Source organism: Stegostoma tigrinum, chromosome 37, assembly GCF_030684315.1.
Source record: "Stegostoma tigrinum isolate sSteTig4 chromosome 37, sSteTig4.hap1, whole genome shotgun sequence".
NCBI lineage: Eukaryota > Metazoa > Chordata > Chondrichthyes > Orectolobiformes > Stegostomatidae > Stegostoma > Stegostoma tigrinum.
Genome location: NC_081390.1, coordinates 16,411,577 through 16,425,718, shown reverse-complemented (window position 1 = coordinate 16,425,718; position 14,142 = coordinate 16,411,577). Strand labels below are relative to the sequence as shown.

The window sequence follows — 14,142 nt, the reverse complement described above, 5'->3', positions numbered from 1 at the left end:
CAAATAAAAGCAAAATACTGGAGATGCTGGAAGTTTGAAATAAAAATAGAAAATGCTGGAGAAGCTTAGTAGGTCTGGCAGCATCTGTAGAGAGAGAAACGGGTTGACATTTCAAGTCTAGTATGACTTCTTCAAAGCTGGAAATTTGTGAGTTTTACACTGTTGACAAAGTGGAGATGTTCACAGATTCTGCCAGACCTAAAGGTGTCTTCAGCGTTTTCTGGTTTTATCTTAGATATTTAATTTCATAGTTGAGAAGCACTGATACGTAGACTGCAAAGGTCGAACGGAGGCCGAGTTGGGCTGAGGAATAGTGAAGCAAACGGCAAATAGGAAGTTTGAAAGCAGTGATGTCCAAGGAATCAGGGGAAGGTAAAGAGATATGCAGTTTTTTTTTTGTTGAGTGTTGATGCATCCGTAGTCCTGGACCCTGACAGTCTGCTCAGGAACAACCGGACAGGATCCACCCTCTCATTTTTCAGCAGGTTTTGGAGATCGCTACATGCTGACCACTTCCTCATGTATTATTAAGCGCCCCACAGTGGAATCTCATTTAAAGGTCTACTGATGCATAGCGACAACCTGTGGCTGACTCTCACCAACTGGAGTGAAGTTTAAATTGCACCTTACCAATTAAATCCAGCGTAATTTTAAGATACAGGGGTAAGTTGCGACAACATACTGCATCACTGGGGCAAAATAACAGGAGAGATGAGAAATGGGGAAGCTTATGTTTTGTTTCTACATAAATTCAGTTCGAGATATTTTTCGGAGTTATTCAGATTTCTCAAATCCGAAAGTTGTCGAATCTGCAGGGAGCACTTCTCGCGTTGTAACTGGACCCTGAAGGTATTGGAGAAAACTGGAAGTAGGAGGAGAGTTCATGTGATGAACAAGGCGGAGCTTTAGGGGATTTAGCATGGTGTGAGAAGTTACTGTGTGTACTGGCAGGTTCAGCTGGGAGAGCGGTGAGTGTGTTCGTTCATTGATTCTTATGCTGGGTATCTGCATGCTGCCGGAGTCTGGGCCTGTGCTGATGTTGCCTTTCGTTTGCAGCGAAATCCACATTGAAGAGTGTCGCCTCTCTGCAGGCAAAATACAGCATGTTGGTATCGTTATGCCACCCCTTAAAATGGATCCTCTTAAGAGGAAGTGTTGTAATTAGCAAACGAAATGTTTCAGCCAGTCTGCAAAAGCGAAGGACGGCAACCATTCCTGTTTTCCAGCAGTCAAGTGGATGTTTAGATGTCCATCTAGTGGTGACTGGATACAATATCTTCCCTTGCTTTCCCCTTATTTAACAGTTTCTGTACAGTCTAGGCACGGTTCCTCTTCCATACACCCTGGCCTTCCCAAACAGGCTGATAATCCTTTTATTAAAAGAAGTCTGAATTGGGGCAATGGGGAGGGGAGGAGGGTGACGGTAGAAGTCACTCACGTCCATAATTTAGGGATGTCAAATCTCCAGTTTTTTTTTTAAACTGATCTCCCCAGTAAGGAATTCTGGAAGGAATAGTGAACTGAAAACCGTGTCTATTTATAAATGGTCACTGAATACATTTTTTTTATTCTGTTGAAAGAAAAAGTATCCAAGATGGCAAAAGTGGCTTATGGCTAAAGTTTAGAATTGTCCAGTTTGATAATTGAGTATACCACTCCTGGAACAGTAAAACAGGAATTGTTGAAAAAACTGGCAATTCTGAAGGAGGGTCACTGGCCCCCAAACATTAACTTTGATTTCTCTTCATGGATACTTCCAGACTTGCTGAGTCTTTCCAGCAATTTAGTTTTTGTTTCTGATTTCTGGCATCTGGTTCTTTCGGTTTGCCATCACTTCTGTGTTGAATTATGACGTTTGTGAGTCATGACTGAACATCCTGGTGGAGTTGACCCAGTGGCTGGCGTTGTGGGAGGTGTGTGGTTGCCTTGGAATGAAACATCCAGGAATGTATCCTTAACAATTGGCAACCCTACAACCTCACCACAAACAGATGCGGCTCTGGCATTCTATGGTGACTAAAACATTTTTTTTTGTTTTGTATGGCACTCTCTGTCTCTGTTTGTCTCTCTCAATCTGAGACTGCTGCCTATTTTGGGTTTGGTTGCTGTTTTGGTAAAACAAATAAAGGCAAGACTTATACATTAAAAGTAGGGCCTTGGGTAATATTGTAGAACAGAAAAACCTAGGGGTTCAGGTACATAATTCTTTGAAGTTTGCATCACACATATGCGGTGGTTATGAAGGTGTTTAGCACACTTGCCTTCATTGCTCAGACCTTTTGGTTATGGGATTTGGAATGTTATGTTGATGTTGTACAGGATGTTTGGTGAGACCTCTTCTGGAGTACTGTATCCAGTTCTTCTTGATATAGGAAGGATATTATTTAAGCTGAAGAGGGAACAAAATAGATTTGCCAGGAGTGGAGTTTTTGAGTTATAAGTAGAGCCTGAATAGTCTTTTTTTTTTCACTGGAATATAGGAAGTTGAAGGGGACCTTTATCGAGGTTTATGAAGTAATGAGAGGTATAGATAAGATGAATGACAGGTACTTTTACCCTCGGATGGGGCATTTCAAGACTGGGGCATATTTTTATGGTGAGAGGAGAAATATTTTTAAAAAGCTGAGGGGCAATTTTATACAGCGTAGTTCATGGAAGTGGTGGATGTTGGTACAGTTATGACATTTCTAAGATATTTAGATAAATACATGAATAAGAAATGTTTGGACGGAAATGGGCCAGGGCCAAATCCGAGTGCAGGCAGGCAGGATTAGTTTAGTTTGGGATTATGGTTGGCATGGACTGATTGGACCAAAGGATCTGTTTCCTTGCTGTGTGACTCTACGACATATTGATTACAGAGGTATACTGAATGGAATGACTGGAGATAGTTGCCAGATGTCTTTCATTTCTTTTTGATCTGCTTAAATAATTTGGTTGTGGTACTAAGACGATGCTTGCTAGTCATGATTGTAAAAGTTAAACTAGAGATGGTGGGTGATTCAGCATGAACAGAAGTTGTGTGCAGTAATTTGGAGCTCGAACGTTCCATTTGTAAAATGTGGATGAGCTAAATGGGTGGAATGGCCACCACAGTGTTACCCTTTCTAAATATTATGACAATAAAAATCAGGAGTTGGAGTCGGCTCTTCAGTCCCTCGAGTTTGCTTTGATATTTAATAAGATCATGGTTGATGTGTTTGTAACCTCCAATCCTCATTCCTGTCTATCCCCAATAACCTTTCACCTCTGCCTTAAATAGTCAAAGATTCTCCTTCTGTAACCTTTTTGAGGAAGACCCTTCCAATCACACTCAACCTTATGTTAGAAAAGTTTCTTGCCTCCACTTTTAATGTGCGACACCTTATGTTTAAAAACAATGACCTCCAATTCTAGATTCTCCCATAAGACGGAATATCCTTTCCACATCTATAATGCGGGATGGGTCCTTATTTATTTCAATCCAGTTTGTCTTACTTTTCCATTGATACAAGCCCAGCCTATCCAGCCCTTCATCATGAAATAATCCTCTCATCCCAGGCATTGGTGTGGTAAACCTTCTCTGAACTTGTCCAAACACACTTGTATCCTTTCTTAACGTTGGCCAGTGAAATAACCCCTTTCTTGCGATAATACTATAGCTGCCATATTATGACATGAAATCGCTTCATGTAATTTTAATCAGTTTCTTGCAAAAATTGTACCTGCAATGTGAAACTGAAATCAAATGTGCCTTCGTCAAAATCTACTGAGTGGAAAACGGTAATGTCAAACCGGTATCTCTTTGTGTTCGGCTGGGTGGCAGGAGACTTTTGCATCCCAAGATTGCACTCGGAGGGTCAATCATTTATCCTCTTTTTAGGAAGTGGTGGATTGGGATAGAAACAAAGGCCATTTCTTCCAAAATAGTTTCCAGCTTTGCATTTTCTGTCAATCAAAATAGCAATGGAATGTTGTGGTTTCTTTTTATCAACAGGAGTCCCATTGAGAGGCAGTTTGTTTACTATATCCTGACAGAGGCTGACTGCTTTTGAGAGAGTGACTTTACTTGGTGCATGTGAATTCTCATCTGATCAAATGGCAACAGTGACAATTCTGGCTTTTAGCTTTGGCTTCTGCCCAAATGCTCCTGACATCAGTGGAGTTCCCTAGTCACACTGGCAGCTCCATTTGCACTGTGTATTAGTTGACCAAGTATACTTGCTCTAACCATGTTGAGACTTTATATGTGTTAGATTTGGAACAAAGTTGAGTTAATGCATATGTTGCAAAATGCACAAATGCAGAATTGGATGTGCTTGTAATGCGAAGAGTTCATGAATTATGGTGCATGCACGTGCAGGCACACGCACACAGCTGCTGCTTTAATGTAAATTATTAAAGATTACATGTTAAAGTAAATAGCTGCAGTGCCTTATTGAGAATACTTGTCAAAGTACACCATATCTATCGCCATCCAGTGTTTTTTAGAGTTTTTTAAAAAGTCTGAAATATTTATTTAAATGCTTATCCTCTTGTTTTGTCTACTTCCCCAGGAGAATTATGGGAGGGACAGTATCTGTCGAGGATAGCTTCCACGTTGTGATTGTTGGCGGTGGCTTTGGAGGGATTGCAGCAGGAAACCGTTTGAAGTCATACAATGTTCCATTCACATTGATCGATGTGAAAGATGCTTTCCATCACAATCCGGGAGCACTCAGAGCATCAGTGGAAAGTGGTGTGTTAGCGGAAAACTAATCAGTTTGTTAAATGTGAGACTGAGCTGTATGCATTTCGACAGTAATATTGTATGGAAAAAAGGGGACTGTGGCATCACAGACGTGAAATTGGCTAAATGACAGGAAATGGAGTAGTGATTAACAGATATTTTTCAGATTGGAGGAAGGTGAACTTAAAGATCCTCACTATTTTTGATTATACATTATTCTAGAATATTGCTGAAAAAAAGATGCATTTTGTTAAAACCTTTGTCATCAGGATGGTTTAACACAACCAATCAAGGGGAGATAATGAATGAGAGAAAAGTATTAATTGGTAGAAATATTGCCCTGAAGCGCTCACCCATTAATGCTGATTGACAATTAATTGGCAGACTTTGTGTCACTTTTAAACCAGACAGATTCCAGTTAGTGCAATGCCCTGCGAATCAGCTGATACCTGATTCCTAAACTGCATGTAGATGTTCTTCCTGTCTGCAAAGATCAGAGCCACTTGTATTAATACATGTAGTTTCCAGCACACCCAAACGTGCAATGTGGCAAGCTGCAATCCTAAATAGGTTGTCAACATAATTCTTCTCTCACAGGGGATTATCCAGAAGGAAGCTACCTATATTGATACGAAATAGCACAAATATCGGGTACAGTTCTAAGGTGGCTGCAACAACATAAAGTCCTTAGTTTACGTGCCCATAAATCTTTGAAGGAGGCAAAATCTAGTGGGGAGGTGATGCAGTAGGAGATTGTGAATGATCTAATCCAGAGGCCCAGCTAAACATTAAGTTCATGGACTCAAATCCTACCATGTCAGCTCTTGCAATTTCAAATCAATTAATATATCTGGAAGATAACTTGTTTTGATAACAGTGACCATCAACGATGGTTGTAAAAAAAACCCTTCTGGTTCAATGATGCTCTTTTCTTTTTAAGGAAGGAAATCTGCTGTCCTATCCTGGTCTAACATACGTATGACCCAGACCCATAGCAACATATTTGACTCTTAATGGCTTAGGAATTAAAGATGGGCAACAAATGCTGGATTTGTCAGAGACATGAACAAATGAAGGAAAAAAAAAACTGGCTCCAGTTGTGAAGGCATTAGCGTGTGCAGAAAAGATTCCCCAGAATGACTGAATTGGTACATGAACAGGAAGGGTTTAGAGGTTATGGGCCAAATGCTGGCAAAAGGGACTAGATCAGTTTAGGATTTCTGATTGGCAAGGAAGGGTTGGACTGAAGGGTCTGTTTCATGCCGTAAAACTATGGCTGCAGTGATAAAAAATTGTAGTTAACTTTGATAAATTGGAGAACTTATGGTGAGTTTTCCTTGAAGAAGAGGATAAGGTGAAATTTGGTAGAGGTATTCAAAATGATGAGCAATCTGGACAGAGTAGAAGATGGTAAGATCTATCTTCATTAGTGCAAAGATTGAGTACAAGGGCACAGATTTAAGGTAATTGGCAAAAGATACTATGATGACATGAGGAAAAACTTTCTCAAGCAGCAAGTGTTATGCACCGGCCAAGAATTATTGAGAATTTTTTTTTTCTTGCGACAATGTTCTGTTGCTATCCAAAGGATTTTTTTCAATTAAAGCCAAAGCTAATCAGTCACAGAATCCCTGCTATGCTAATCTCCCACAGCGACATTGAAGATACAATGTACGTTTCACAGGTTTCTTATTAGAAGGATATTAATGTTCTGTGTACCTAAAGTGTACTTCTGTTTTCATTGTGTCTATAGAATGCAGTAAAGATGGGGTCTTATACAAGAGCAAGGACACCTCTTAAGGAGACAATGTCTGACATGTTACTTAATGGTTCCATTAATGCTGGAAGTTATAGTTACATTGCTGTGTCATAACTAATTGGGATAGTCTACTCCATAATGGCATTTGAATTTGTCTGCTTTTGAGCAACTGTGTAACTAACTTTAAAGAATCTGCATAAATATTTTTAAACCACTTTTAAAAATTCTGTATGGATAAGTGTAGATGAGAGCCCTCGTTTTTGATTTCAATAATTTTAGATCACACCAAATGTTATTGAATTGTTAAAAGTACAAGTGGAATAGTTTGGGCTCCCAGTCAAAGTTTGAGGGACTCTAAACTGGGATCCATGATGAAACCCTATGTTGATGGAACATTCCATGTTGGAGAGAACAAACAGAACTAGCATCATGCTCTTTAAATACACAAACTGTTGACTGGTCTGACAAATGGTGATGATATATTTGCAAGGATAACCCATTTGTTTTCCAGAGAGAAGAAAGTTACATTCTAGGAGTTGGGAACAATTTAGTTAAAACTCCCCAGTAGTATGTGGTGCAGAGTTTGAATACAATTTGACTAAGGTTGTAGTAGTAATAAAGTTGAGGCATAGGGTACATTATAGAAAGTAGTTAATTAATTGGTAATTACAAGGTTGTTTTTAAAAAAAGTACCATTTGCTACAACGCTTTCCTGCAGTAAAATCAACAACTTGTATTTTTATAAAATGTTCTAAAGTGTTCCACATGGTGTTTCAAACTAAAATATGACTACACTAAATAAGGAGATATTGGGGCAGATGACCACTTGGTCAAAGGTAGATTTTAAGGAGAATCTTGAAAGAGAGTTCAAGAGGAAAAGAGGTTTAAAGAGGGAATTCAAGCCTTTGTGACCTAGGCAACTGAAGGCATAGTCACCAACAGTGGTGAGTTTTTAAAATTTGAAAATGTTAAGCTAAAATTAAGTGACCGCATGACTGGTTTAGAAGGTTCACTCAGATGTTTTGGGCATGAAGGGATTTTCATATGATGATAAAGTGAATATGTTATGTCTTTACACATTGGAGTTTAGAAGAATAAGAGGCAACCTTATTGAAACATATAAGATTCTTTGGGAGCTTGTCACTGTGGTTGAGGAGAGGTTCTCTCACCTGTGTCTTCTGCTCCTAGACTATCCCACATTCTCAGAGTTAGTGGTTACCCCTTTGGACGGAGATGATGATGAATTTCTTCTGAGAGTTGTCAATATGTGAAATTCTTTCCTGCAGAAGATGGTAAAGGCTTGTCATTAAGTTATTCAAGCTGGGATGGACAGATTTTTAATCGGTAATGGAATCAAGGGTTATGAGGAAAAACAGGAATGTGCGGTTGAAGACTATCAGGTCAGCCATGATCTTGTTGAATAGCAGACCAGATTCAATGGTCCAAGTGGCCTTCTGCTCCTACTTCCTAGGCTCTTATGAGTGCAGATGACTGAGGATTTTGAGGTTGATTTGGAGAGTGCAAGCCCACATTGGAATTGAAATCGAGAGTAAGAATTTTAAAATTGATGCATTGCTCAGCCAAGAGTCTAAGTAAGTCAACGTTCACCATTTTGAGTTCAATATTGAGTGTGATTTTCCAACTACAGAGCAACATGCTGAAAATACTGACCACAAAGCTTACAGATTGGTGTGGGTATTATTGATAATGCCAGAGATTTATTCCTGCGTTAATAGTAAATGTTTTCTTGTCTGTCTGAGGAATGTGTCTCTATTTGGACATGCATTCTAACTTTTGTAACATCTGCAGTTTGCTTTTTTTTAGGATTTGCAAAGCAAACATTTATATCATTCAAAGAGACATTTGCAGAGAACTTCAAGCAAGGCAAGGTTGTTGACATTGATTTAGAAAAGCAGAATGTTATTTTAGAAAATGGAGATGTAAGTCAGAAAAGTAAATCTCATGAACATATAACCCAGTGATAACTTTTGCGTGATAACATGCCTTTGATCTCTTTGCTATTTTGAAGACTCTACGTTTTTCCCACCTCATTTTGGCAACTGGTAGCTCAGGACCATTCCCTGGAAAATTTGCTGAACCGGTTACAATGGAGAATGCCATCCAGATGTATGAAGATCTTGTAAAACAGGTAGTGTTTAAATTTTTATTTAAAATAAAATCTAATCTGCAATTTCCATTCTGGCTCTATCACGGCATTTCCACTAACTGTGCAGTTTCCATGTAATCATATATCTTCAAACAGGTTCAAGGAGCTCAGAGAATTGTGGTGATTGGAGGTGGATCTGCTGGTGTGGAAATGGCAGCAGAAGTCAAAACAGATTACCCTGACAAAGAGGTATTGACCTGCATTGATTGTCCTTTGTTTGAAAGGTTGCCATTTCATGCCATTCTATAAATTGCTCTTTAGTTTCTGCAGTTTAATTGATCTGCGATGCAGACAAGTTTGATTGGATAATATACAAGGTATAAATCTGCTGCTGTTGCTTGGGTTGCTAAAGGTTAAATAGGAAGGTGCAGTGAGAGGCGTCCATGCCTCTGAGCCAGAAATCCAGGGTCAAATTTCACTGCAGGAGTTGATGGTCCAAGGAAGGCTGCACTCGCAGTGTGACCAAACAAGTTGGGTGTTCCCTTTATGAATCCTTCCCGTACACCAGCAGCAGGTGGAGGAGTGGGCATGACTCCTGATCAGCTCTACTTGGGGCCTCTGCCATCACTGTCCTTATCTCTGCATTACAACATACATCTACACTAATTGCGCTTCACAGCACTTGGCACTTAGCATTCAATGTTATGGCATTTAAGGTGCTTATCTCTGCTCACAGAAAGAGGCCTTTCAGCCAAATGTGACCATGCTAACTCTTAAACTGAGGACAAAGACTAATTAGATAATTCTTTCTCCAAGCCTCAATTATTAATTTTTTGAGCACTTAATCAGTTGCTTTTGAAAGCCCGGAGATAGCAAGAGCTGCAGATGCTGGAGTTAGGATCAATACAGTTTGGAGATGGAGGAACACAGGCCAGGCAGCATCAGAGGAACAGGAAAGTCGATTGAGTTTCCACAGATACATCCCCTTTAACTCTTGCTTTTGTTTAACTCCCCAAGAGCATTCTCTTACTGTCTGCTCCCTCTTTCCACTTGGTTTGCATGAAAGTCGAATGTGCTAAATAGTTTTATAAATATTTCAAACAAGAAATCTGATTATTTTTAACTATGAACAAAGTTGATTTGGGATGAGGCTGAGGGAGTGCAAGGAAAATATTGGGATGTTTGTCTGCTTTGGCTTTGGGTTTGAGTCAAGCCAAGTTAATTTTGAACTAACCTGGATTTTGTTCTTTCCCTATCTGAAACCTGTTCACCAGATGGTTCAATTCATCTTGTTCTTTATTTTTGATAATGTGTTCTCTGGTATCTTGCCTTGATTCCATTTGGAATCAATGGTCCTCTGAACCTTGAAAATTTCGGATCGAGGCCCTTCATCAGGACTGATCCACATAACTTACAACATATAAGTCTGTAGCTATTATTTGGGTTGCGAAAGATCATATAGGAAGGTGTGGTGAGTGGTGTCCCTGTCTCTGAGCCAGAATTCCAGGTTCAAATTTCACCCCAGGAATGACCCGAAAAGTCAACTTTCCTGCTGCTCTTCTGCCTGACCTGCTGTGTTCCTCCAGCTCCACACTGTGTTTGAAAGCTACCGTTGAATTGGCTTTCATTACTTTTCCAGTCAGTGTACTCTGCATGTTCTATGTGTGTAAATCCATGGAAACAATATTTTCAAACTTGAGAGCAGTGCAACTATTATGATTGGGTGAGCACATTCAGGCACTTTTAAACAATCTGCTAGGATCCCTTATCTGTTGTTAACTATTTGTTTCCACAATGCATTTTTATTTTAATTTTTTATTTAGGTGACTTTGATTCATTCCAAGATTGCTTTGGCTGACGTTCAGCTCTTACCCAGCGTTAGGCAGGGGTTGAAAGAAATCCTCCTGAAGAAAGGAGTCGAGCTTCAGTTAGGTAATAATACCATTGAGAATATTTTTGAAAGGGATAAATTTCATTCCAGTCCAGTTTTTGAAAAAAAAATTAACTGTTTGCATTTTGGAAGAATAGCATTAGTTTTGCCATATTGATTCCATGCTTTGTGCATTAAAGGTTTCTGTTCATTGCTGTAGTTATATTTAAATCTAATACATGGCTCTGTATCTTCAAATCACAGCAAATATTAGAAATGCACAGCAATTCAGCAGCTGAACAGTTAATGTTACTACTACAGACTCATCGATAGGAATGTTTCCTACTAGTTTGGTTTTAGTTTGGATTTCTAATATTTTGCTCTATTTACTTTATACCAGCCCCAATACGCTTTTATTTAGAGTCAAAGGTTATGAAAAGTTGGGATGGATGGGTCTTGTTTTCTGTCAGTCATATTATAACATGTGAAACTTGCTGGTTGAGTTTCCACAGATACATCCCCTTTAACTCTTGCTTTTGTTTAACTCCACAAAAACTTTCTCTTTCTGTCTGCTCCCTCTTTCCACTTGGTTTGCATGACAGTTGAATGTGCTAAATAATTATATATATTTCAAACAAGAAATCGGATTATTTTCAACAATGAAGAAAGTTGATCTGGGATGAGGCTGAGGGAGTGCAGGGAAAATATTGGGATGTTCGTCTGCTGTGGTATTTGTGTTTGGAGTCAAGCCAAGTTAATTTTGAACTGAACTGGATTATGTTCTTTCCCTATCTGAAACCTGTTCCTCAGATGGTTCAGTTCATCTTCTACTTTATTTTTGACAATGTGTTCTCTGGTACCTTGCCTGGATTCCATTTGGAATCAATGGTCCTCTGAACCTTGAATATAGTATTAAGTTGCTCCTGCACATGGCTTCCTGAGGACGCTCATGCTCTCCCGTTTTTTTTCCGAAAAGGACAGAAAGTCATCAACCTTCAGGACCTGGTGATGAATGAAATGAAGACTGACATGAAAGTACTGACTGACAAAGGATTGGAGGTCATTGCAGATTTGGTCATCTGTTGCACTGGAATAAGAGTTAATTCTTCGGCGTATTCAAATGCTTTCAGTAAGTTCTAATTCTAACCTGATAAATTAAGGTACTGCTTCTATTAATCCACAGAGATAAAGCCATGTTAAAAGCCATTTAAATATCATTTCACATCATAAACATGATAAAGACTTTCAGACAACTTAGCTTTTCTGCACATTAAGAACTATCCTTTTGTTACATTTCGACATGCATTCACTCCCTCCACCACCGCTCAGTAGCAGCAGTGTGTACCTACAAGATGCACTGTAGAAATTCACCAAAGATCCTCAGACTGCACCTTCCAAACCCATGACTACTTCCATCTAGATAGATAAGGGCATCAGATATATTGGAACACCATCACTTCCAAGTTCCCCTCCAAGTCACTCACCATCCTGACTTTAAAATATATCATCATTTCTTCACTGTTACTGGGTCAAAATCCCGCAACTCCCTCACTAACTGTGTGTCAACCCACAGCAGGTGGACTGCAGTGGCTCAAGAAGGCAGCTCACCGCCACTTTCACAAAGGCAACTAGGGATGGGCAAGAAATGCTGGCCAGCCAGCGATGCCCACATCCCACAAATGAATAGGAAAAAAATATACTGTTTCTGCCTGGAAAGTCATTGACTTGAACAAGTGGTTTAAACAAGCATCAATTTATTCTAGCCCACTCATAAGTATTTGGCTTATTGATAATAATGCAAACTATAAGGAAATGTAGAATTGCTTTCTCTGTTTGCTGTCTCTTCAAATAATACTGAAAATGGCAATGCTCATTTTCAACACCTGATTGTATCACTAATGTCAATAGGAATGTAAAATTACCACTGCTAGTGGTATCTGCAAACAAAACTGCTTTTTATTAGATTATAAGACATAGAATTTGTGGAGAGGGCTGTTGTGGCATGTCAGTAGCATCCCTACCTCTGAGGCAGAAGGCCTGGGCTCAAGTCCTATCTGCTCCAGAAGTGGGCAATATCATCGCTGAATAGGTTTATTAAAAATGCCCATATTTTGAAGAGGAAGTAGTACAAACAAGGAATTGCTCTGTTGGATAAGTGCTGCATATGTTAGTGTCTGCGTGCAAAGGATTCTGTTTGGCCTTTACTAAGTAACACTATACATCCACTTTTTCTGTCCTTTTCCCTTTTCCCTCTGTTTTGTATTTTTTCCATTTCATTTCTTTGTGCAACTAGATTTATTTTTCATGTATTGAAGGCTCTATTGACCTGGATGTGCTGCTGTGACCTGGTGCTGTTGTTTTCAATTGCCTAAGTCACCCTGTCTGTTTACTTGCATCTCCTCATTAATAAAAGCAAAAATGCCTGAATCTTCAGATGGTCAGACAGCATTATGAGGGGGGGGGGCGTGAGAGGGAGAGCAAATTCAACATTTCAAGCTACTGACCTTTCCAGAACTGATGAAAGGTCATCCTCTCGAAACATTGGCTTGTGTGATTCGCTGTGGTGATAATGACGTGCTTGACATTGTTAGTCCACTGAAACTGACAATTTCTTTAGGAGCCAGCATGTGCAGAATAACACAGCCATCCACAATGTCCTGTGAGTCAGTTTCCGAACCTCAGCAATGTTTGTTTGCTTTTGAAGACTCCCAGTCTATAATCCAATTGAAAACCACCAAAAAAATTCTTAAGAACCCCGGAAGAAGGTACAATGTCGAGCTGGAGGGACACAGCAGGTCAGGCAGCATCAGAGAAGCAGGATAGTCAACGTTTTGGAGATAATAGGAACTGCAGATGCTGGAGAATTCCAAGATAATAAAATGTGAGGCTGGATGAACACAGCAGGCCAAGAAGCATCTCAGGAGCACAAAAGCTGACGTTTCGGGCCTAGACCCTTCATCAGAGAGGGGGATGGGGAGAGGGAACTGGAATAAATAGGGAGAGAGGGGGAGGCGGACCGAAGATGGAGAGTAAAGAAGATAGGTGGGGAGGTAGGGAGGGGATAGGTCGGTCCAGGGAAGACGGACAGGTCAAGGAGGTGGGATGAGGTTAGTAGGTAGCTGGGGGTGCGGCTTGGGGTGGGAGGAAGGGATGGGTGAGAGGAAGAACCGGTTAGGGAGGCAGAGACAGGTTGGACTGGTTTTGGGATGCAGTGGGTGGGGGGGGGGGGGGGGGGGGAAGAGCTGGGCTGGTTGTGTGGTGCAGTGGGGGGAGAGGACGAACTGGGCTGGTTTAGGGATGCAGTAGGGGAAGGGGAGATTTTGAAACTGGTGAAGTCCACATTGATACCATATGGCTGCAGGGTTCCCAGGCAGAATATGAGTTGCTGTTCCTGCAACCTTCAGGTGGCATCATTGTGGCACTGCAGGAGGCCCATGATGGACATGTCATCTAGAGAATGGGAGGGGGAGTGGAAATGGTTTGCGACTGGGAGGTGCAGTTGTTTGTTGCAAACTGAGCGGAGGTGTTCTGCAAAGCGGTCCCCAAGCCTCCGCTTGGTTTCCCCAATGTAGAGGAAGCCGCACCGGGTACAGTGGATGCAGTATACCACATTGGCAGATGTGCAGGTGAACCTCTGCTTAATGTGGAATGTCATCTTGGGGCCTGGGATGGGGGTGAGGGAGGAGGTGTGGGGACAG

The 14,142-nt window shown here is 40.5% G+C and overlaps 1 protein-coding gene across 4 annotated transcripts in view; it reads left to right on the top strand.

Annotated features, from left to right (window-relative positions):
* The first annotated feature begins 506 nt into the window (after positions 1-506).
* Positions 507-14,142, top strand: part of LOC125467473 (ferroptosis suppressor protein 1-like) — a 28,599-nt gene continuing 14,963 nt past the window's right edge. Inside the window, exons 1-7 of one of the 4 annotated variants that reach the window (XM_048563326.2) lie at positions 507-663; positions 4,536-4,717; positions 8,277-8,407; positions 8,497-8,616; positions 8,731-8,823; positions 10,398-10,506; positions 11,421-11,573. In XM_048563326.2, the coding sequence (XP_048419283.1) occupies positions 4,543-4,717; positions 8,277-8,407; positions 8,497-8,616; positions 8,731-8,823; positions 10,398-10,506; positions 11,421-11,573 (781 nt within the window). In that variant the 5' untranslated portion in view covers positions 507-663; positions 4,536-4,542. Of the gene's footprint in view, positions 664-863; positions 969-1,007; positions 1,106-4,535; positions 4,718-8,276; positions 8,408-8,496; positions 8,617-8,730; positions 8,824-10,397; positions 10,507-11,420; positions 11,574-14,142 lie in introns of those variants that run through there. The other 3 variants (XM_048563325.2, XM_048563328.2, XM_048563324.2) reach the window with 3 other exon arrangements.